This window comes from Heliconius melpomene, chromosome 10, assembly GCF_056956725.1.
Source record: "Heliconius melpomene rosina isolate 202511_hmr_F chromosome 10, ASM5695672v1, whole genome shotgun sequence".
NCBI classification, from domain to species: Eukaryota; Metazoa; Arthropoda; class Insecta; order Lepidoptera; family Nymphalidae; genus Heliconius; species Heliconius melpomene.
The window spans coordinates 1,005,637-1,030,381 of NC_140398.1; the positions used below are offsets into that span (position 1 = coordinate 1,005,637).

General features: G+C 33.3%; 2 protein-coding genes across 8 annotated transcripts in view; one reads left to right on the forward strand and one right to left on the reverse strand.

Annotated features, from left to right (window-relative positions):
• nolo (ADAMTS-like no long nerve cord) overlaps positions 1–24,745 on the forward strand; it is a 281,142-nt gene that overhangs the window by 101,438 nt on the left and 154,959 nt on the right. For all 7 annotated transcript variants that reach the window (XM_085191633.1, XM_085191640.1, XM_085191636.1 and 4 more), the window contains one exon: positions 4,558–4,586. The gene's annotated coding sequence lies outside the window, so the exon portion shown is untranslated. The remainder of the gene's footprint in view (positions 1–4,557; positions 4,587–24,745) is intronic.
• On the reverse strand, positions 20,462–24,447 carry LOC146535081 (uncharacterized). The gene is made up of 3 exons (XM_085191542.1): positions 24,314–24,447; positions 22,022–23,339; positions 20,462–20,645 (listed from the first exon to the last, which is right to left on the reverse strand). Exons 1-3 carry the CDS (start codon positions 24,384–24,386, stop codon positions 20,543–20,545), a joined length of 1,494 nt encoding a protein of 497 aa, XP_085047668.1. The 5' UTR covers positions 24,387–24,447; the 3' UTR covers positions 20,462–20,542.

Consider the following 24,745-nt stretch of genomic DNA (forward strand, 5'->3'; position numbering starts at 1 on the left):
ATTCTTCACGTTTCCTTCGCACGCTTTATAATAAAAGGAGATCTAAGATTTTGTTAATAAATTTAATATATATTTTTTTTGTTTCACGCTGTATCCCGTGAATAATAGACAAGGCAGAAAAATCTCAGTGTTAAGGCATTTCATTCTGTCTTGGTTTCAATACTAACACGGCGTTAAGTTCCACCCCGAATTCTCTGAACGCCACCCCACGAAATGAAAAAAAATATCTTAACCCATAATCATTGCGTTTACAAACTTTGCAATGTACAAACTATTTTTAATTTAATACATTTCTCTTTTTCATCTTTCCGTTACATATATTACAACACACAAGAAAAATAAAATATTCACTTACCTTCCATACTTTCATTCCATTCTCTAACACGAATCAGTTTTACATACAAATATTGGCAATAATACCAACAAATATCCAAATAAAGCAAGTATTTGTAAATATTTCAATAAGGAAACATTCTCATATAAGTCTTTGAAGCGAAATAAGCGTGAGGAGAGAAAATTATGTTTGTGAAACCGTTTTCCTTTGTATCGTATATCGTAATCGTACGCGTCTGTTAACTTGAATTTTAGTATTAAGCTACTAGTATTGATATATTAAAAATCTATTGAAGAGGCCAGTCGTAGCGCAGGGGCTCAAGCGTGCGATTGTAAACGCAACAAGTGGGTTCGATTTCCACTTGAGGAATTAAATATTTTCATTACCTCGCACTGGTAACGAGGCAAAGCGAAAGTAGGGAAATAAAGTGTCTTTATGAGGACAGAGTGTTATAACTAGGTTCCCAGTTTCCCTCTGCTTACCGTCGTATTTGAGGGATACAGCGTGAAATTAAAAAAAACCCGTAACTTTTTAACAATATTTCATTAAAGATGTTAATGTTAATTATTTCATCACTCGTATTCTTTATCGAATGACGAATACAAAAACTAACGAACGGACAACAATTAACGCTATCAAGTTACGAAAACGTAAAAGCTTTTGATTATTTTGCGGAGGCGTGTAAGGTATATAATTTACTTGTATTTAATAATTTTATTAAATAGTTGTGGCGGGACAGCATCTGATTGTAAACGCGATGGTAGCTACTTCGATTCCAACTAGGGGGAATTAATATACGTGTACATTAACTGGTTCTATTTCCTCACTCAGTTTGAAAAGAAATAAATAAAAAAGTAACATACACGAGTAAGTATTTCTAAATCGTATAAGCTAAGAAAAGCGAAAACTTAAACGAAACGAAAACTTAACTATAGTTCTAATCTCCGATCCCGAAACGCACCCCCGAGGCCTGTGAAACGAAATTGGGTTGTCAACTAAGAATACGCTGATACCATTGTAAAGAAGTGTTCAAAAAGACGGTCAATTGACCCGTTATGTATAGGTATAGAAGTGCTAGGGTGTGATTTTAAATGGTCGAGCTTTAAACATTGTTTTTAAAGATTTATATTCGCCCCGGTAAGACGACACGCAGCGTTATATTCCGCCACTGAATACTCAATGTCTCAAAAATTGGACGGAAAATAGAGAAAACACCTTAACTATAGGTTCACTCTGCCTACTCTTATATATGCAGGATAAAGCGTAAACGTTTATGCAAAAAATATTATGAATAAATACACTTGTTTGTTCTAAAGCTTCACGCTTTTCCCGTCATAGGAAGGTAAATAGAACCGGAACCTAGTGCTAAGATACTCTGTTCCTTACTTTTTGCCCAATTATTCGAGATATTGCGTGTTGAGTGGCAGAACTCAACGCCGCGCTTTGCTTTGTCACCAGAGCAAAGAAATGAAAATATAAATTTAAATAAATATTTCATCTCCTCGAGTGGGGATCGAACCCACAACCAGTCGGTTTTACAGTCACACTATGCCCCTGCGCCACGACTGGCCTTAATCATTCGTTATAATCCCATATATAATACATAAACGGGGAACGGAATGTTTTAATACTATCTTCCCCGATGCTCTCTGCCTAACCTGCTATGTGCGGGATACAGCGTGCTAAAAAAACCAGATAACGCATATGTTAAACATCTCGCTTAGCTGTTAGTAAGTTAGGTACTTAGCTCGGATGATTTAACCCACATCGAGAGTGGCAGCTTGACTCGTTTCTTCTAAGCGGGTCGAGGCAAGACCCACTTTTGTAACAAGGGGATTTTTGTCATTTCCCACTGAATACTCCCCGCGCTTATTTATGTTATGTTGATGAACATATGTATGTATGTATGACGAATTCTGATTTGTGAATAGTGGAGCTTGTGCTATTTGGTTTTCACTAGTTGTTGTATAATGTTATAAGGTCACAATTTTTTTTTTAGTTCATTTCAGTACTAGTTGGACACTATAACTATATTGTTTTTTTTTAAAGTTAAAGATATATGAATATTTTTTCTACGTATAGAATTGTAAAAATATTTTTCAAGACTATTGAGTAAAATATTTTTCAAGACTATTAACTATTTGATACAAGTGTATTGAGTGGCGGATCTCAACGCCGCGTAATTATTATATTACCGGAACGACAGCCTCTAATAAGATTCTTCTAATATTATCTACAAAAACTGATGATTTTTTTAAAACTAACTCATATTCCAACAAATTTTTGATATTTTACATTCAGTTACAATATTTCAGTCACATTACAACATATCAAAACAATGGCCAAGAGGTCCTGCCCCTAAACGAGTTGATGTCAGAAATACCTTCTAACAAATGTGAGGGTCAGCCGACAGCTTGGGGCGAAGGAAAACTGAGAGGAACGACAATGTTACGTGACTCGGTTATGACTGTTTACAGTAGTTTTCTATTGGCTGTAAATTGTTAAAAATATTGTTTTTACAGCTTCACCCCTGTATCACGCATTTAACAGGGTATGCAGAGGGAACCTTGTTTTAAGCATCCCGTTTCTCAGTTTTTTTTAGCTGCTTGCTTTTCCCTGAATTTTTGAGGCATAGCGTTTTGAGAGGCGGAACTCAACGCTACGTTTTGCCTTACTACCAGAGTGAAGAAATGTAAATATTAAAAATTCGTTCTTCCAATCGAATCTACAACTGTCCTGTCACGGTTGTGCTACTGCGCTACGATGGGCTTTTAATAAAAATATGTTGTGTTATTAATGTACAGTTAATTAGAAATTTGTTAAGTGATTTTTCTTCCCGCTGTATGCACAGAGGGAACCTTTTAATAGGTGGGACTCGATGTCACGTTTTGTTTTTTTTGCTAGAGTGAAGAGATGAAAATAATGAATATCATATAAATTAGGAATGGAACCATGTACGTCATAAAATAATTAATTAAATCTCAAGGTTAGAACTAAATAACAATGAAAAAACCTAATTTTCTGTTCATCGAAAAAATTAATTACGAAAACAAAGAAAAGGCAAGCCCTCTTTAGGACTCGTTAATTAGAGATGTACTTACATTTTTTTTTTATTTTACGCTTTTATTTGACAACGCACTTGAAGTAGAAATGGAATTCACACTGAACTAATTGCGTGTCGTCCATTATAATTATACTTATTATAATTATCTTGATTTATTTTTTTTATTTAATTATAGAATATTGCGTATTGAGTGGCGGAACTCAACGCCGCGCTTTGCCATACCGCTCTGATTATAACCTCATACCTGCGAGTGAGAATCGAACTTTTGCGTTCACGGACGGACGTTATGCCGTTGCGCCAAGACAGCTTGATAAATATAATGTTTGTTTTTTTTTAGTTTCACGCTGTATCCCGCAAACAGCAGGATAAGCAGAGAGAACCTGGAAACACGGTTTTAGTACACTCTGTTCCAATAGACATTTCCGTTCTCCACTTTTGGGTGAATTCGTTTTTCCCTCATCACCAGAGCGGAGAAATGAAAATATTAGATACATATTTAATTCCCCCTATTTGAATCGAACCCACAACTGTCCTATGTACTCCTGCGCTACGACGTATATACGATGATGATAATACTTCATACGTTTACATTTTATTTAAATCTAAACCATTCAATTCGCTTTGTTGTCGCCAGTTTTGATATCTTCATTTCTCATTCAGTCGCTTACAATATGTCAACCTTGCGTGGTTGTCACAACCACAACGCTTCGCTGATTATTTGATATTCCTAAAAGGGTATTAGACGGACAGAGTAATACATAAACAATCTGTGGTATAAAAAAGAGGAGAGTTTGTTTGTCTGTTTCTATGTGCTAATATCTGAAACTCGATTTTTTTTGTATTTGATAAGCCTTTTGGGAGAAATGTTCAGGAGGATAAGGATTGATATTTCGTTTTTTTTTCAGCTCGTTTCAACTTTCTGAGTGTTGAGACGCAATGCGTCTAAAATTTGGCGGAAAGTGGGAAACTGAAGTATCTTTATGGGAACGGAGTATCTTAACACTAGGTTCCTAGATTCCCTCTGCCTACCCAGCTGTGTGCGTGTGGAACACAGTAAGAAGAAAAAATAAAAAAATATTTTTTCTGTAAACTATTCTACTATTAAAATAATTTTATTTTTAAGTATACGTTTTAAACTTGCCATTTTTAATTTTTACAGATAGTGCTGTGATCCAGTTCGCTGTAATTGTAAGTTCATTTTTATTACCACTAAGAAGAATCTCCATTTTTTTAGTTTGAGAGATATAATAATATAAAACAAAGGTTGACAAAACGCGGCGCAGTGTTACATCTCTCACCACGGCGTGTCTCGAAATCGCTGTGGCAAGTCATAAATTTAGGCATAAAAGGAACGAAGTGTAAAAGAACATTAGATTTTTCTATACAACGGTTTTTTATATGCGGGATAAAGCGTGAAAGCTGAAAAGTATAGCACATAGTATACCAAATTCTAGTAAGATGAAACGTAGACTTGTACTATAATGAATATTGTACGAGATCAGGTAACATTAGCTCGCGTTAATTTTTAATGTGACATCACGAAACTTGACAGTCCATAGGGATACAATTTTGAGGGCCTTCCGCTGGCATTCAGGAAGTTGGAACATAATTTATACTGTCATTATGAGCTTTGTACAGAGGTTTTACTTATTGTGGAAGAGATAGTGTATTCGATTCTCGATTAGTGTAACTTGTAAGGTAACACGTATTCGGAGACTCCACGATCGCTGTATAACTACAGAGTTAACGGCTTGTTCTGTAAGCGCGATGGTTGTAGGTTCAATTCCCACTATGAATTATATAATTTCCTCTTTCTGCCATGACACTTGCACCATACATTTTGGTAGAAAGCACAGGCCACAATGCCTTGCTGAAAAAGAAATCCAAAAAGTAAGACATTTATGTTTTAATTGCTTTATTTATTAAGAAATTTTATTGTATTCTGACTAGAATGGAACCCACAACCATTGTATAAGGTAGGCGGTGTTAATTCAATATCTATATTAACGCAATGAAGGTGCTAAAAGCTTATTATGGTTGAAATAAGAAATCACGTGTAATTATACCTTTATACCTTAGGTATACATGACTAGTTGAAGCTCGTACTTTGTTTATATGGACTGTAAACTGGCCAAGTGATTCAAGCGATTTTGATACCTCCACGCGGTCTTGAGATCGCGTAAATAATCGTAAATAATCAACACAAGACAACAAAGAGATCCTACAAGGGTTTCTTTTTTCCTTTTGAATACGGAATCTTAAAAATATCTTTTTTCTTGTTCTCGGATAAAAAAATCTCTTAATGTTCCTCAAACCTCCCGAGAGAATCGATATTGCCTGTATAATAGATATTATTTGTTAGTATAAAAAAAATAAAATATTGTATTTGATTGATAATAGCTTTTAAGAGTAATTTCGTTAAACACTTATCAGCTTTTGGATTAAAGTCCTGGATTTCAGTTAAACTTTATGTAAATTACTTATGAATAAGTTTCAAAGCTTCAGTTTGTTGTTGATCTAGTTAAGGATTATTCTTAAATCTATATTTAATAATTTTATACACAAGAGGGTTCAGGTGTAGTGGCAAAAGATTTCTACTGTGAACGTGACAGGTTGTGCGATCGATTCCCACTTGGGAAAATAAATTATATATTTTTTACTTTCTCGGCTTTTCTCGGTAATGGCAAATGGGAAACGGAGAATCTTAGCATTAGGCTACCTGCTAGGTGTAGGATACACCGTGGACTGGCAGCTAGGACAGAAAAATATGTAAAGTTACGCGGTAAGTGTATAACACTCTATGAAAGTAAGCAGCGCGAACTTAGCTTCTTCCATTCTAACCATTTTAGGAATAAATTCCATTGCAACGCAACGCGACGGTGATGGGTTCCATTCCAATTCAGAGAAATTAATTATTTTCATTTCTTCGCTCTGTTGACAAGAGAAAGCGTAAAGTTTTGCCGGCCGACAGTAGAAACAAAATGGCTTTTGAAATAGTGTTAGAACCTCATTACCATATAATTTACAGTTAAAATAAGAAAAAGAGCCTAATTTGGAGCTTTATACGTCATCATTTGAGCTTAAGCTTACTTGTTTAAGGAGTAATATACAACAGTGTGACCTGGAAACTTGCACTTCTACAGAACAGGTGAAACGCGCCGCGGTCATTAGTGAGCTACTGTGCAGCCACTGAATAAGCGACTTTTATATTCTTTAGATCAATCTTATTTTTTTCTTAGCTTCACTCGGTATCCCGCATGCAGCAGGGTAAGCAGAGGGAGTCTAGTGTTAAGGCACTTCGAGCCCCACCTTCCGCTGAGTTCTGGAGGCATATAGCAATTTCATGCTTTTCCCCCGCAGAAGAGTAGAGATGTGGAGAACCCATACCCATAGCTTAAATCATTCCTCCTAGTGGAGATCGAACCCAACTGTATACTATAACAAGAATAAATAAAAAGAAATACAGATAAAATAAATCGTATATATTTAATCTTAAGCCTTATTAAGTGCTAATAACATAAATGCCATGGCCACGCAATTAAAATTGTTTTCACGCTCTCCAAGCGATTTTTCATGTAACATGAAATGTTTAGTACAAATGACCTAGTTTCTAAGTATGGAGTTATGGTTTAAAAATATATATAAATTTTCACTATTATAGCTAAAAGGGAAAAACGATATTTTATAACGCGTTTTTATACTAAGCATTGCTCATTAAGATTATTATTACTACACTAGCGGACGCGCGCAGCTTCGCCTGCTTATTGCTTAGGGGTGAATTCTAATAAACTTTGAAACACGTGTTCAATAAAATATTTTTAAGAGTCTAAATTTAAAATTTTATAAAAATCGGTGGCGATTTAAAGATTTTTCCATACAAACTTTCAACTCCTTATTTGCACCCTTAGGGGGTGAATTCTAGAAAACCATGAAACACATGTTCAATTAAATATTTTTAAGTCTAAATTAAAAAAAATATAATAATCGGTGGCGTTTTAAAGATTTTTCCATACAAACTTTCAACCCCTTATTTGCACCCTTAGGGGGTGAATTCTAGAAAACCATGAAACATGTGTTCAATTAAATACTTTTAAGAGTCTGAATTTTAAATTTTATAAAAATTGGTGCTGATTTAAAAAAAAATCTATACAAACTTTCAACCCCTTATTTGCACCCTTAGGGGGAGAATTCTAGAAAACGATGAAACACGTGTTCAATTAAATACTTTTAAATATCTAAATTTAAAATTTTATAAAAATCGGTGCCGATTTATTTTTTTTTCCATACAAACTTTGAACCCCTATTTCACCCCTTTAGGGTCAAAATTTTACAAAATCCCTTCTTAGTGGATGTCCAGATTACGAAAGTAAATATCTGTCCAAATTTCACGTTCCTACGTACAGCGGTTACGGCTGTGCGTGCGTCTTACCTCAGTCAGTGAGGACAAGTCCTTTTATATATATAGATTAGTAATAAATAAATACCCTTTTAAAACTTTCATAGATTTGAACTGCAGAACTTGTATGTGGTGAGGAAGTGGGAATCGAACCCGGAACCATCGCGTTTACATTCAAATATTGTCTCTCAAACTTCTAAGATAAAAAATAAACAAAATAATTACAAAAGAAAACATGAAATAATTTAAATACCAATAAATCTCACAAACGTAACTACAACTTAATTTATAGCTTTAATATTGTAAAAGCATTTCTTACGGCCCGTTTTATATAGAGGAGGTAATTTACATCGAAGTATGGACTTAGTGAGGATTAGCTTACCTTTTGTGTGCCAGTTCATTAATAATGATTTCTTCCTATAGAAATTAGTTGAGTGCCATTCATTCTTAGAGAGTATTTCTCGAGGCTATATGGGAAATTATGAATTTGCCTATAATATACCTTTTTTATTTTAGCCTCTCGCTGTACCCCGCATCTAGTAGAGAAGGCAGAGAAGAACCAAGAAATCTAGTGTTAAAACACTAGGACTAGGATTCTTCTTTATGACGTTCCGTGTCCCACTTTCAACTGAATTCATTCCGCCGAGCGGAAATAGAATCGAATATAATAGAAGGAACCCAGGTTCCTTCTGCCTACCCTATTATATTCCTTGGGCTGTTACGACACTTTATTTCCATATCCATATGAACTAACAAACATTATTAGCATCAATAACCATTTAAATACAAAATCTTACTTGCACAAGAAAACTAATTTATAATGAGATTTCAAAAAAAAAAGTAATATCCAAATGAACTTCATTTCAATATGACCGTTTGAAGCGTTACTATTATCACAAATATTAGAAAGTCACATTGTAATAAACGTCCGTACAAATATTTATATTGTACGAGATCAATGTTAATTGTTTTTCAATATTTAAAAGCTGTTATGGGCTTGTTAAGTACTTGAGCAGGTTTACGCTTTTGTTAATTTTATATTTTATATATTTTTCTGCATTATACTGGTAATAGAAACTGTTGTAACGGCATAGCTTAACTATAAGCTTAACGGTTATGTGTTCGATTTCCTCACAAGGAAATTAGTTTTTTCGTTTAATCGCTGTAATAGCCAAGATAAAGCATTTAACCATTTTCAAATGGGCAGTGCTTGGGGAATCAAGTGCTTAACATTAGTGTCACACGGGATACAGCGTGAAAATAGAAAAAATACACCTACAGTAATAGTTTCTGAATAAGCTAGCTGTGACATACAAAAGGACAGACAGACATGATGAATCTAAAAGAATATCATATTTTACCATTCGGCGATACAACCCCCAAAAATAAACCAAAATCTATAATATATCAAACCTATCGAATTCTATTATAAAACAACTCGATCACTTGTATCACAAAATATGATTCACTTGGAAACTATTTTTACTTGAGATTAATATGGAATGCTCATGTCTTCACTTTGCCTTATCTATTTAGTTCGAATATTGGAAATGTATGAGATTGGAGATGCCTCTAGAAGGTATGTTGGTATCTATATGCTATACAATCGTATGGTAGTGCAGTTCAAATTTTACTCAGAAAATGAAAACATTTAAATCTGAATTTCTATTATTAAATTACTGTCATTTTGGTTTAGTTGATGAAGCGCGGCACTGAGTTCCGCCACTCACCTCGCAATATCTCGGAACGACGTTGAGTTCTACAACTCAAGTGCCTTGAATTTGGACGAAAGGCGGAGAATTGAATGTCAGAACACTAGATTCTATACCTGTTGTATTCCACGTGAAACAAAACAAACAAATAAAAAAATCGTATGTATCTTTTATATTACAGTTTTGTCAAATCATATCAAATTATATCCGAAAGACAAACGAGAAAGAAAGAAACGTTTTCACCTTTCAAAATGTTACCCCAAATAGACATCGAACTTCATACCTCCATCCTCCTATCCTCATAGCTACATATTACAATGTCAAATTACAACCACAACTTTTTTCTTTATAAACTACATGTATCATTGTTATCTGTTGACCGCCCGCGTTGAACTTAGTTTTCTGTGGGAATTAATTCCTTTGATTGAATTAAAATTCAGTTGAGAAGAACAATTTATGTAGAGGGTTCTGAATTTTAATGATAAATACATGACATACGTTTTATAATAAAATATATTTTGGTAACCTAATAGTTTTTTTACTTTACATTCTAAACAATAATATACCAAATTTTCCAAACATTACGCGAAACTCAACGCCGCGACTATTATTGGCGCGGCTTAAATACTTCACAGTAGGTTCATCATTTAAAAATATATTAAAATCAAAACTTTAAAAGTCAACCTACTAATGTAGAGCTCCTAACTATACAAAATAGTGATTAATTAAAGATCTCCAAAGAGAGGATAAGGATAAGGATCTCTTAAACTTTTTTTTTATTTTTAACTAAACCGCTAACCCGAAGTTGTATACAATAGATCAATAAAGTTAATTCCATTCATTACTTTTAACCGAAACTAATGAACGTACACAAAAGGGTACACAAATTGATACTGTGTGAAACATATTACTGATGTTCATACATTGATGACTATTATATAGAAATGGCGTATAGAATTAGATATAAATATATTAGCAGTAAAAAATAAATAGTAAAGTATTATTATGTGCTTCACAACTCTGCTTCAGGTTCTGAGGGAACCAGGGAACCTGATTAATATTATTAATTTCCGTCAAATTCAGCAGGCATTGCATATTAAGTGGCGGAACACAACGCCACACTTGCATCGTTACCGGAGCGAGGAAATTAAAATATTACTTTTTTTATTTCATCAATATGAGTCGAAGCCACGTCCTGCCGCCTTTATAGTGGCACGTCTCTGTGACAGCTCCATGACTGGTACGCAACACGCATTGTCTCGAAAACTAGGGAACGAAGTATCTTAACACTAAAAGCTCAACACTAGCTATGCTTGCTCTACTATACGCAGGAATCAACGTGAAGCTAAAAAAATAAATTATGATTTTGAAATTATTCATGTCAAAAATTAATTAATCATGGCTATGATAAATCAAAAGGAATACTTCTATTCAACATTTTGTTCTGCGGCTCCTATACGAGTACTTCATTGTTTAAACACACAATCGATTTAACGAGATATAATAGAATCAATTACGTGGCCAAGAATTTCATTAGACATCGCGACCTTAAGTGAAGAGCACTTTTGTAGTCGAGGGGGTAGTGGAAATATAATCAGGTCGTTTCCGATATTATTAATTATTGAAAATTATATTATTATTATTTAATGTATTGAAAATTATATTATTATTATGGAATGGATAAACGCTTAAAGCGTATATAAAATAATGTTAGTAATATTTAATCTATTTTATTAGTTTTAGCTTTATCGTAGAGGCCATCGTGGGGTCTTAATACAAACGTAAACGGTGGTGAGTTCAATTCTCAGTTCGGGAAATTTATTGTTTTTATTTTATAGCTCTGGTAATATGTACGCCATTTAACATCTAATATCTTAAAAAATGAGCGAATAGTAAAAAACAGAACACTAGGTTCTTTCGACCTTTTAGATACAGTATGAAATTGAAAAAAAAAACTAATATTTTGCTTTTATGTTTAAAATAAAAATAAATTGTTACGAATAATGACTCGCATTTATTGAGAAATATAATAGTTACTGGTCAAATTATTGTTTGGCAGAGAGAGAGGGTTCCAGAGTTTGTTCCAGAAGTTTCAACAGATAATCGTTGGTCCACTTATAAATCTCTCCAGCGCTACACTGTAGAATTTGTTAATATATTTTGATCTCCTTAATATTTCAAGCATTCGTACCTTTCATCTCATCTCAATATTACTTAGATTCTTGTCGTTTATTAAATTGAAACGCCGAAATAGACACCGAAAGGTATAAAATTCACATCTCCTTTGTTTGAATAATTTAATTAAAATATATATTTTAAACAATTTTATTATTAATCGTAAAACTTCATTTGTGCTCAATAATGGAACATGTTTTATCATAATACTAGCGGACGCGCAGCTTCGCTTGCTTATTTAGGGGTGAATTCTAATAAACCACGAAACGTGTGTTCAATGAAATATTTTTAAGGGTTTAAATTTTAAATTTTATAAAAATCGGTGGCGATTTAAAGATTTTTCCATACAAACTTTCAACCCCTTATTTGCACCTTTAGGGGGTGAATTCTAGAAAACAATGAAACACATGTTCAATTAAATAATTTTAAGACTTTAAATTTCAAATTTTATAATAATCGGTGCCGATTTAAAAAAAAATCTATACAAACTTTCAACCCCTTATTATCACACTTAGGGGGAGAAGTCTAGGAAACGATGAAACACGTGTTCAATTAAATACTTTTAAAAATCTAGATTTGAAATTTTATAAAAATCAGTGCCGATTTAAATTTTTTTCCATACAAACTTTCAACTCCTATTTCGCCCTTTTAGGGTTAAAAATTTTCAAAATCCCTTCTTAGTGGATGTCCAGATTACAAAAAGAAACATCTGTCCAAATTTCACGTTTCTACCATCAACGGTTACGGCTGTGCGTGCGTCTTACCTCAGTCAGTGAGGACAAGTCCTTTTATATATGGTCGTTGCGCTTGCCAAAACCGTTATGTGTTTTTAGTCAAGTTTTCAGGAGAGACAAAAAACTATCTTATTTATTATATAATAACTTTATCAAAAAATTATAAATGCAATATGGTGACAAAATATATTATGTTTGAACTGAGATACAAGCGAAAATGATAAAATGTACCCTTCCTCTGTAATAATTTTTTTTAACCATTTTGATGCACATATCAAAATTGTCTTGTAGCCACCATTTCTTACAAGTGAAAAATATGCACATATCAGTTTTGTAAAAGAACATAATCGGATTTATTTAGTGTTATTATGAGGATAACAAAAATGTATTAAACTTAAAACAAATATGTATAATAATTATTAGTAATGATAAACGTAAGGAATTGTGGTTTGGCGCTTTTTTACGTGAAAATGGTTAATCTGATAACGATAAAACAGTACGGTACGTTATATTAGTCCTATGGTTATTAATACTACTAATAATTAACAAAAAAATGTTGAAACTCGAAGGGTTGTTAGAAAGTGGTTAGAAAAGGTTTATAGATAGACTAAGCCTTTAATGTTTATCCCTTAAATAACTAGGTAAATTTGAAGTAAATAAAAAGCGAATTCAATAAGTATTGCAATAAACTTTATCAAGATAACTAAAACTAAATTTAAGTAACACATTCGCTTTCGTGCCGCACATATACATGGACGGATTTATCGTTACTACAGTACATCTCTTTGCCTCGAAGTCGAATATGGATGATCAAGGAATAGCGCCGCGCGCAAACCCGTGCCAGAGCTTAATGCCTGAAATTAAGTTCAGCTAAAAAGCTGTTAGGCGAGCTCTGTCTTCTTTGGTCATCCACAAGTCGAGTGGGTCAGATGACATCTCTCCTTTAGTGCTGTCACCTGTGCTAATGGGTCTGTTTTAGCACTCTTATTCAATCGGTATAGTCCCAGACTTGTGGAAGAGCGCTCTTATCCACCCGATCTCCAAGAAAGGCGATGGTTCCGATTCATCTAACTACAGGACTATTGCCACCCTGGCTCTTGAAAGTTATGGAGAGCATTATCAATGGCCAGCTTTTGATTTAACTGGAGAATCACTGATTGATTAACGACAGTCAATATGGCTTCCGCCATGGTCGCTCAACCAGTGACCTTCTGGTTTACCTAATCCATTGGCAGTTAGTTTGGACATGGCGAAGGTCTTCGATCACGTGTGGCATGAGGCGCTCCTTGCAATACGGCTTTCCGAGGCTTTCCTATGGCTTTCTGAGAGTTTATGCAAGTGGATCGCTAGCTTTCTCACTGGGTGCAACCTCAAGTTAACTGTTGACGGTTTTTGCTTGGAGTACATGTCCGTGAACGCTGTCCCCCAAGGCTGTGTGCTGTCCCCTACGCTGTTTCTTCAGATTATCAATGACATGTTAGAGGATTTTAAAATGTGCGTTCTTCTTGTTTTGGTATGCTTTTTCTTTCTTTGTGTACCTCATATTCTTCTAGTGACAAATTTTCTTTAAATACGGTGCACATGTCAAATTAAAACTTTATCAGCTTCCAATTTAATGTAAATAGTTCTCTTTATTGTATCCTCCTCATTTTTCTGGCTTCACTTTTTAATCGACTTCAGTGAAGAGGACGTTATCAAGTCGAGTGTATTTTTTTTATATTTGTTACCTCAGAACTTTTGACTGGTCTTTACTTTGATTTGGTCTATTTCTGATAATTTTATCCATGACAAAATCATATAAGTCTTAAATTTGCATTAAGTATGTGCGCAGCAAATGGAAGAATAACTCAATATCATGCTAACCGATTTCAATGATTCTTTTTTTATTGGAAAGGATACACTTCAAGGATAGTTTGATGAGAGTTTGGTTATGTTCTAATTATGGGATCCAGTGGAAGTCGCTTTTTTTTAATTGTTATACTTATTGTGTACTTCAAACATGTGTGTCGTGCACTTGCTCTGCAGTAATGATTAAACTTGAAAACCATTCTCACAGGCTTCTTACAGAAGCTGACTTACAAGAAGGATTTCTTGGTTTACTTTCAGAAGATGATTCTGGTTTGGTGGCATACAATTGCTTAACCCATGTATTAAAAGTATCGTTAGTTAAGTGTCTTCTACAATTGTATTAAGTACGCCTTTCCTATAACTCTCTCGTATTAAAGTCGCGCTTTTTTTATTGTTGTATATTTCATCAATATCCATCTCCTTTAAATTTTCTCCAGCTTGTTTATCTAGTATGAAGTGACCAGTTCCGAGTTCGGCTGACTTCCGGCTTACAAATTCTCCAGTAGCTTTATCTAGGTACAAATGAGTCGTATTTTCAACCAATACTTTACCTGCTCGCTCTGAATCTGCTATTTCCATCGGCAGTCGCTGAGATTTGAGCTCTGTCTCATTTTATACCGATAAGGTAGAAGTGGAAGGGACATACTCAACCTGATCCTCCAAAAGTTCTGTACCAAAAAAATCTGTAGCACAAGGCTCGAGTGACGGTTCCCCTTAATGTATTACATTACATAATGTAATAACATTTCGCATCGGATCATTGCTGCTGGGTCATAACTGCACATAACGAATTTGTTATTGCCAAAAATAAAAATGAAGTGCACATATCGATTTTGTTAAATCGACTTCCAGGCGGAAATACTATATATTTGTTTTTGTAGGCTATGCAGAGTACTATTTTAATGCTATTTATCGAATAAAAAAAAAATCAAAAAAATACACATAACGGTTTTGGCAGGCGCACCGACGATATATAGATGTAATCATTAAGAGCTTTCATATTACAAATTAAAGTTGGGAAATAATGAATCAGGATACTTAACAACAGTAATGGAAGAGTTATATAAATACTTATATACATTAATGGACATATTTATACTTTTTTTCAGCTTCACACTGTATCCCACACACAGTCTTAGTTCCGATTAAGAAATTTCCGGTCTTCACTTACGCCGAATTCTCAAGGCATGGCGTATGATGGAACTCAACGCCGCGTTTTGCTTTAAGACCAGAGCGAAGAAATGAAAGTAATCAAAATATTTCACTGCCCGAGTGAGAATCGAACCCTGTCGCGTTTATGCCCGTACATACACTATACTGTACATATTTGGGGATTTATTTTCGTTAATTCTATTCCCTGTAAATACCGTTTACCCCTAATCGTCTCTAAGTGCTCCAACCTAAGCACAAGCACGTTCGTTCCGAGTTAACTGCAATTCTTGCTTACACACAGTAATTAAGAGTTAAATGATGTTGTTTTGCCAACCACTTCATTGTATTGTTTATTTTACTGATACGTGAGATACTATACATACCACACGAGTACGCCCCTTGAGATATTACTGGTGAATATCGAAATCTGCTTTCTACTTATTTGTGTTCTAGTAACAATATGTTTTTTAACTTATTCTTAACTTTCTGCAAAATTTTTGAAAATGTTTGAGTTGAATTAAACGCTACGTTTTGTGTACGAGAGTTTCGTTTTATTTGATTCTATTATCGTTTTTTCTTTTACAAACGAAAGAGCTAAATAATGTAGGTTAAATTTGTAGTAATTTTTTCACGCATTATCCGTATAATATCAGATAGAAAATTCACTAAATGATGACTTGATTATTCAGATAAAATCCAAAGCTATTGTGTAGCTAAACAAAAATGTTAAAAAAACTAAAAAATGTCCCCATTAGAGAAATTTTAGGCAGATATGTTCATACGTACTAATAGTACTAAAAAATCGTTAATATAAATAATATAAAATTTAATCAGTGGGTCCCTTGTAACTTTGTTTGGGTGAACTCATGGACTGTAAAACGGGAAACGAGAAAAAACCTGCATTTTACATTTTTCCTGTTGCCGTGAGAATTTTGAAAAATCTTGTATTAGTATTCCTATAAATTCCCCAAAGAACCTATAAAACAATATAAAGGATAAGACATTTGGTCCGCTAGCTCCTGTACTACAATCCGTATGGGATAATGATTTACAAGGTTTGAAAATTAGATCATTGTTACGTATTCCGCTTCACTAGACTTATTAGTAAAGTTCTTGTGATTTATTGAGAACCATTCGTATGGAAACGTGTTATTTGTTTTGACTGTGTTATATTGAAATATTCAAATGACGTTGGGTGCGGGTTTGATTTAGATTTAGAGGAATAAAAAATCATTTTTTTAGTTTCACGCTCTGCATATGGCGAAGTAGAAAGTGAGAATCTAATATTGAGTCACTCGTTTCCTAGTTAGTATGTTTATAAATTATTCCAATAAACAAATAGATACGTAATAATTTTGAACATTTTCGAGTGTTATTCCATATTTAGAAAAGAAAAATTCTAGCTCTTCGTGTACGGTCTCAAAGAGGCGCGGATTCAAATTCCGCTACGCTCACATCTTTATATTATGTTTTTTTTAAATAGATACACAATTATTCTTTCAAAAAGTTTCTACACAAAGATATCAAAGTTAAAAGTTCTATGTAATTAAAACATTATATAGACTTTATCAAAGATGTGTTTATTTTAGTTAAGGGTTTATTTAATGAATATAAAAACGTAATAGACATTCCTTAATCCCTTTTTACGATAAGATAAAATATGAAGAATAAATATTCACTCACCCTTCTTAGGCGGCTTTAGTTGATTAGTAACGTGAGGTATATTTATTTTGTTTACACTTTGATTTAAAACTTTTAATATAAATGAAGTTATATAGGTGGTCTAAAATTATCTGAAAATATACGATAAATAAAATTATCTTACAAGAAGAAGAAGAAGAAGAAAAATACAAGATAGATAAAATTAAATGTGGGTAGAAACGAAAAAAATAACAAAAAACGCACCACTTTGAATCGTGGTAGCATAGTGGAGAATGAAAATAGTCAGTATTTCATTTTCTCGAATGGGAATCGAACCCACTACCTATCGCGTTTACAGTCTCTGCGCTACGACCGGCCTCAATGTATAATGCTATATAATTTAAATCCGTTTTCGCAAAAAAAGGATCATCTCCAATTAACAAAAGAGCTTGATTATTTAAAAAAAACTGCGGCCGAAAAGTTTTGCTTCTCGTTAAAAGGTTTCTTTTAAAATTTTACCGAAAGTGTAAATGATGATCGACGGATAACGAGCTTCTTAAAAGTTTTATAAATAAAGTGATACTTGCTGAGTATCGCGCTTTCATTATTTAGGCAAAAAAGTTTAGGATTAGGCATTTTGTCGTTATGTATATAAATATTAACATTATAAACTATCGCTTTCTATATGAGAATTATTAATGATTTTTTAGCTTCTTGCTATATTGCGCATGTTTGTATGTATGAATGGAACACCGTATTACCAGAGCAAAAAAGATAAAATAGTTTATTCCTACGAGTGGAAATCAAACGCGCTTACAGTTAGACGCTGTGCCGTTGGACCACGACGGCCTCAAACAGTAATTTACACAATAAAAATTGAGAACGATTCCAAACAGTTAACAATATAATTTACGAAAACGGCACGTTTCTCTAAACGATAAGAATGTCTAAAGACTCAACATATCTTTATTTGCCGATAAAAAAATAATGTTCGACATTAAGGGAGGGCTTATTTTAAATATTTTGGAAGACCCTCTCCGTCCTCCCTTTTTTCTCTCAAAAGGAGTACCTATATAGATTCACTCTTTTAACAATAAATCACTCTGAGGGTAATGATTTTTAAATTAACATTGGTTTTTTAGGGTTCTGTAAAGGATCACTCTGTTGTCCATTTGTATATCTGTCAAAACCATTTTTCTAAAGATCTTGTGGAAGTGCCAAGCTAAAATTAATGATAAACATTCGGATCTACAATCATTTATTGATCATTTCTGACATATTTTGTTTGAAATTCGCCAAGTAATGAAAACTACGCCCATGCTAGGCCCACACGATGTATGCTTTAATACTCGCCTATATAGAATATGAATGAAATATATACGAAATTTACGAAATTTGGCAAGAAATGTAAACCTACAATACAAGAAAAGGATAAAATCCATTCATTTTAATACATAAAATAGCCATTACATCGTTATATTTACAAATATACGTTCATTTCATATAAAGTGATTGCATAGATCCACTAATTTAAGTTTATAATTTTTTCTGAGCGCACTTCCCGTGGACCTACAATCGTGAACTTGGTACAGAACTCTGGGTACACAATTCTCACTCGCGCTTTACGGATTTTTTATAAAATATAGACATTAAAGTGAAGCCATTAGTTCCAACGATTGTGATCGGTTCTCAATAGCCTAGTAATAATATGAACCATAGGAAAACTTAGATGGAATATTTTTCAAGTATGATAACTTTCAATGTGCAATTTCTCGTTCGTATTGTTAGTTTGTATGGAGTGTAGCGTTTTTTTTTTATCTAGCGTAGTTTTAGTTTTTGTATAGCTTTATTTTTTCAGATTTTTTTAAAAGTTAGAATTGGTTTCGAGATAGAGTTGTTGTGTGCATATATGCAATAAATTAATTGTTTGCATATACGAGTATGCAGATGACAAGCCAATTAGTAATTAGTTATGAACTAAATTGAGCCTGTCGTGGCGCGGAATCACAAGTGTTGTGTTAGCCAGACGACTATAAAAGGGTGACGATCGTGGGTTCGATTTCACTCGGTGTAATAAAATATTGAATATTTTTTGACTCGACACGCTATGCCTAAAGAATTCGTCGGAAAGTGGAGAATGGAGTGTCATAACACTAAGACCCCAGGTTCTCTCCGTCTACTTTGTAGATTGTAGATGCGGGATACAGCATGAAGCAAAAATTTTTAATATAATGAATATACATACCGGTCGTGGTGGTGTAATGGGACAAAGTCTATTGTAAATACGATGGTTGTGAATTCGATGCCATTAATTGTGCGTTGTGAATTGAATGCTTTCAGGATGTTGTTCGATCTGCCGCACTTTTGTAGCGCGTCGTTGATGTTTGCCGAGTCGCGTACCGATTGTTTCCTCGCAATTATTAGAAAGCGGTGCGCTTCGCTGTGGGCGCGAGTGCGCGGGGCATCGAACACCATCCTGAGTATGTTAGCTGACCGATGGGACTCCCCATTGCTTAGTCGCTGGGCAAATCTTCATGCTCCAGCTACTAGCTACAGTCAATAGTGTAGGAGTCTCAACGGAAGCCAGTTTTTGTTTGTATATGTGTGTGTATTAACATAGGGTAAGTTTTAACTATTACTAACAAGTGGACTAATGTCTTAATTAAATAAATTTATTATTATTAAGCAAGTAGACAAAAAAGTATTATATACCAGATTACGTAATTGAACCTGCTTCCTTAGTTGGAATATATCATATTTAAGTTTAAAAAATCATCTGAATATGATTTTTACCTCCAGAAATATTTTTTGTATTCGGTTAAAGGGACGTTCTTGATATATCACTGTTTTTGTAAAATCTTAAAGAAACTTTATCTCTCACGTCCTAAGAACATTACAGATTGACTAATGTATTTTTAACTAAGTTTCAAATATATTCCTCGATAGCGTATGAGAGATATCCTTTAATTTGTTTGTGAAAAGAATATATTAAAAAGAGACGTCGTGTTGGACATTAAATCACTTATGGTTGATTAAAAAGCAATAAATTCTGAACAGATGGATTTTAAAGGCCGTCTTGGTACAGTAGTTCCTTAAGAAAAACACGGTGGTAATGGGTTCTCTTCTCATCATGATGAAAAATTTATTTTTATCAGGTAAAGTCTCTAATATAGATAGAAAACGAAGAGCGGAATACCTTGATACATATTTCCCTCTGCCTTTGTTTAACTTTGTTTGCGTGATTAAGATGTAAAAGGAGAAATCTCGTTTTTTCATTCTCATTCCCGTAGAAGTTTCAAGAAAGATTGACTTACTCCCTTACACTTCCCAGCACCTCTCCCCCTCCACCCATTCCCTGTAGGTGTACATGCATTCAGTAAGGAATAAATTTCATATAAATAAAAATATGTTAGAAAAATATTTAATTAATATTAGTTATTATAACGTGTCAATCAATGACTAAACGATTTATTAGTTAAATGTATATCAGCTATTCTTATCTATCCTTTGTGGGCAGCATGCTGGGTACGGCTCTGATACATTTCCAACTCTAAAAAATCCTGGTTCTGTAGTCACTTCCGTGTCACATCTGAAAAATTATGATTTTTAAATAATACTAATTACTTTATGATCAATATACAGAATATTTTATATACTTATGAAAAATATTTTTTAACACGATGGTTTAGGGTTCAATTCGAATTTGAGGGAATGGATTATTTTCTTTTTTCCCTAAATGACGGGGTTGCATGTACGGGGTTGCATTACGCAACTCCACACGCATCTTGAATTCGAGTGGAAAAGGAGTACGGAAATATGTTAATATTAGGTTTTCTCTGCCTACTCTGCTATATGCTGGATAGCGCGTGAAAGTAAAAAAAAGATTAATGAAATCAATTGCTACCTTGGTACTTAACATTATGTCTAAGTAAATACATTTTAGATTAGAATCTTTACGTTCTTTATACACCTAACAAAATATAAAGCAAATATCAAATCTGTTTAGAAATAATTTAGACTTAAACAGGAATTATGTTCATCATTACTAGGCAGATACAACAGCTCCTTAAGAATTAAATTATTTACTTTTTTATAATTGAAAAAAAAAAGACAATGATAAAGCATTCACAACATCTGTCGAGACAAAGGGTCGGCATTCCAATGTTTTTTGCCGCAAATTTGTCAACTTTTTCGAGCCAAGCGTTATAATGCCAGGCCTTGATATTTGTCACGTTAAAAAGATTTATATTTTTTGGGGTAAATTAAAAAGAAAAAATAGTTGGGAACAATGCACATACTTGAAGTTCAGTTTTGTATATTTTCTATGTCAGGTTAAGTTGTAAGATTAAAAAAACTTAAGGAGATGAACATAAGTTTTATTTGTCTTGAAATGATTTAAAAAATAAAAAAGTAACTAACTTCAGTAATAGTAGACACCTATACTGTACACACTCCTCTAGAAATATAAAATATTTTAAAAAATACTGGAGCGCACGACCTAAACTTTGATGAGGCTCAGATTGTTCATAAATTAAGCCAAAAATCATCATCCCGGCATAAATTTTAGCTTACAAGAAATTTGTGTACAGAAACATACACACACGGAGAATTTTGGTCACATGCTTGGACGCTTATATATTGATCATTATAATTAAATAAAGGTAATTCCAATAACATAAATATCATGTACATTTTATATTAACCGGTGTAACTATGTAACTGAGGTGATTCGTCTGTCAGTTGACATAATTATTATATCAGACTACCGCCAACGATTTCTTAATTGCTTCCATCGTGTACATGGCAAATATAAAATGGAAAGAATGTTTTAAAGGTTCTTTTTTGATGTCGATTAAAATATTATATATGGAAAGAAAAAATATATAATACACAAGATCGCTTCATTTTCATTCACATTCATCATTTCACATCGCAAATTGAAACATAACTAAGTGAAATACTTACGTAGTTTTTTGGACATAAGTTTCATATCTGTGTTTTCCTATATTTTTGTTGCTTATAATATGTCTCTTCTTTCGTAACAAATCATCCAATTTAATAACTTTGCCAACTTTCTCTAGCTTGATGTTTTTCCTTAAAGACAAAGGTTTTAAAAGTTTAGATTTTTCTACAATATTCGCTTTAACTTCTTCCAACACGTTTTTTGGTAATTCATCAGTTTGCCAATCAGGTGTCTTTGGCGAGTCGTCTTCTATCTTATTTTCTCCCTTTAATTCAGTTCCTTCTTCCTTGATTTCCTTCACTACTCCCATTTCTTCTGGTTCTACAACTGGAAGGGCATCTCGCAAATATGTGGTATAAGCTTGAGGATAATTTTTATTACGATTGTATATATCTAATTGTGTCCATGGAAAGCTGTTATAGTAGAAACTTGCAGGGTGAGATAGATTGTGGTGATGTATATATGAAAATGGATAAGGAAGTAGTTGCATAGGGCGTTGAGGAGGAGGTAACTTTGGTGGATACCAAGGAGGATAATTTTGTTTCTTACATGGTCTTGGAGGTTCTGGTGTTAGCGTGTTATATGGTGTATACATATATGATGACATTCTTTGAAAATTGGACATTGGATAATAGTATGGTGACTTCATTAACTCAGGATCGGGAAAAAGTCTATTGAAGTATGAAAGTGGGTGAGGATAGGTACGTGGTGTGTGTATAATATTTGTCGCTTCAATATTTAGATCCTTTACTCTCTTTTTGTTATATTGTAATGGTTCGTACCAGCGCGAAATAGAATCTTTGTTTTTTGTTTTTTTCATTTCATTATCATTTGTCTGTAAAATATTCACCGTATTTTTTTCTGATTTCTCATTCGCACTATCTATTTCATCATATATCTCTTGAGCTAAATTGTATATTTCTATTATCGCTTCTAAGTCACTTTTTTTAACTGTACGAAGAATTTCAGTTATGGTGCTTATCTCATCTTCGGTTAAATATCTATCAGCTGTTTCATCGTCAATTCGGTACTCCTGTTTTATTTCGTTATTATTATAGAAATCTTTAACAAATACAGGTTGTTTTGAATTGCTTGAATCTGGCTTTTTTATCACAGCAAAAGAGTTTTCGCTTGGGCTCGTCGACATGTCGTCGTGAGGTATATTTTTTGTAATATTTACTTTTTTTATTGGATTAAATTCAGTTTCAGTAATATTTTTCTGTTTAAGTTTACAAGTGTAATTGCCACAAAAGCTTTCAGATTGCCAGGTGGAGTTTATTGGATAAAGTTTGCCAGTGTCTGGGTCTTGACAAAATAAACCTGAAACGATGAAATTAGATTTATGTTTTTCACAATTTTTCACAATTTCACAATGTATCATCGAAAAGTTAGTATTTATTTGAAAATAAATCACTTATTGATTTGTTGATAAGAGATTTTTTTTATTTAATTGTATATGAGTATTTTAAGACATTTTACCAGGCTGTCCATATTTGGAAATATTTTTTATCTTAATATCTTATATTACACTCACTTGTCTATATAATTATTTTTATTTTTAATATATAATTTAATTGTAGATGGAGAGATTTTTTTACTTCTATATTTTCGGAACTTTGCGTTTATCTTCCTTACAAGAACAAGGAAATTTTATTTCATTCCCGAAATCGAGTGAGAACCGAACCCAGAAATGTCGCTTTTAAAATCAGATGCTGTTCTGCTATGCCAAGACGGCCTCTCCTACAATATTGACATATTTTTCATTTATTTTCACACACACAAGAAGAAAATAATATTAAAGTTCTAGCGTTAATAACGATTGTTTGGTTCTAATAGTGTTGTTCTACGTGCCTGAACGATGATATTGGCAGTTTCGTTGTATTGTTACGTTTCTTGTTTTGACTGATACAAATGATTAGCTTTAATACAAAGTAATACGATATATTTTTGACTTTGTGTTTTTAATATTAAAGGTTGACGCGTAATATTAAAATTAAGGGTCGTGATGGCGCAGTAGGACTAAGTCTGATAGTAAACGTTATACGTGTGGAGTTAAGCTCCATTCTAAGGATTGGATTTAAATTATTTTATTTTTTTCAATTTAGCCACTCAACACACAATATTTCGAAAATTCGGAGCTGCATGTGGAACGAATATCTATATATGCTTTGCGGGAAAACGCGTGAAGCGCTTTTCTATTCAGAAATATTACGCTGGGCTATATACATGATAATACTTCCAGTTTCTCTATAAATAGAACAAATAATAAAAAAGGCATATCTTTGTATATTTACCTTTAATATGTGTTCCGTGTACAATATTCAAACACACAAACACAGAGACACAAAGAAGGACGTGCCTAAACATTCTGTCACTAGCTATTGTTGTAAGTGATGACTGAACACTGACGGTGTGTCATATGCGAGTATTGTTTTGATTATATCGACGCTTGCTATTTTACAGTGTTTCTCAATTTCTTGAGAATGTAAAGTAAGACATTCGCATTTCTTAAGGTAATAACAATAATATAAGAAGAGCAAATACAAAATATATAAGAAATATATTTGAGTTTCGTACCATAAACGGAATAACGGAACCTTTTTAGTATCACTTTATAGTAGCTGGCTGTCTCTGTTTTTTATTTGTAGCCAATAATCTGCATTCAACTTGAGTGGATAGTTTATAACTTTCATAGATAAATGAATTAGAAATTAAAATACTTAAAA

What these genes read in the sequence shown, in the direction of transcription:
- LOC146535081 (XM_085191542.1), bottom strand. Translation starts at nt 24,386, where the DNA reads ATGTTTAGGCACGTCCTTCTTTGTGTCTCTGTGTTTGTGTGTTTGAAT. An exon ending in ACACGGAACACATATTAAAG is followed by an intron (nt 23,340 to 24,313) that starts GTAAATATACAA and finishes TCATCGTTTCAG; the next exon opens with GTTTATTTTGTCAAGACCCA. An exon ending in ACTTATGTCCAAAAAACTAC is followed by an intron (nt 20,646 to 22,021) that starts GTAAGTATTTCA and finishes ATAATTTTTCAG; the next exon opens with ATGTGACACGGAAGTGACTA.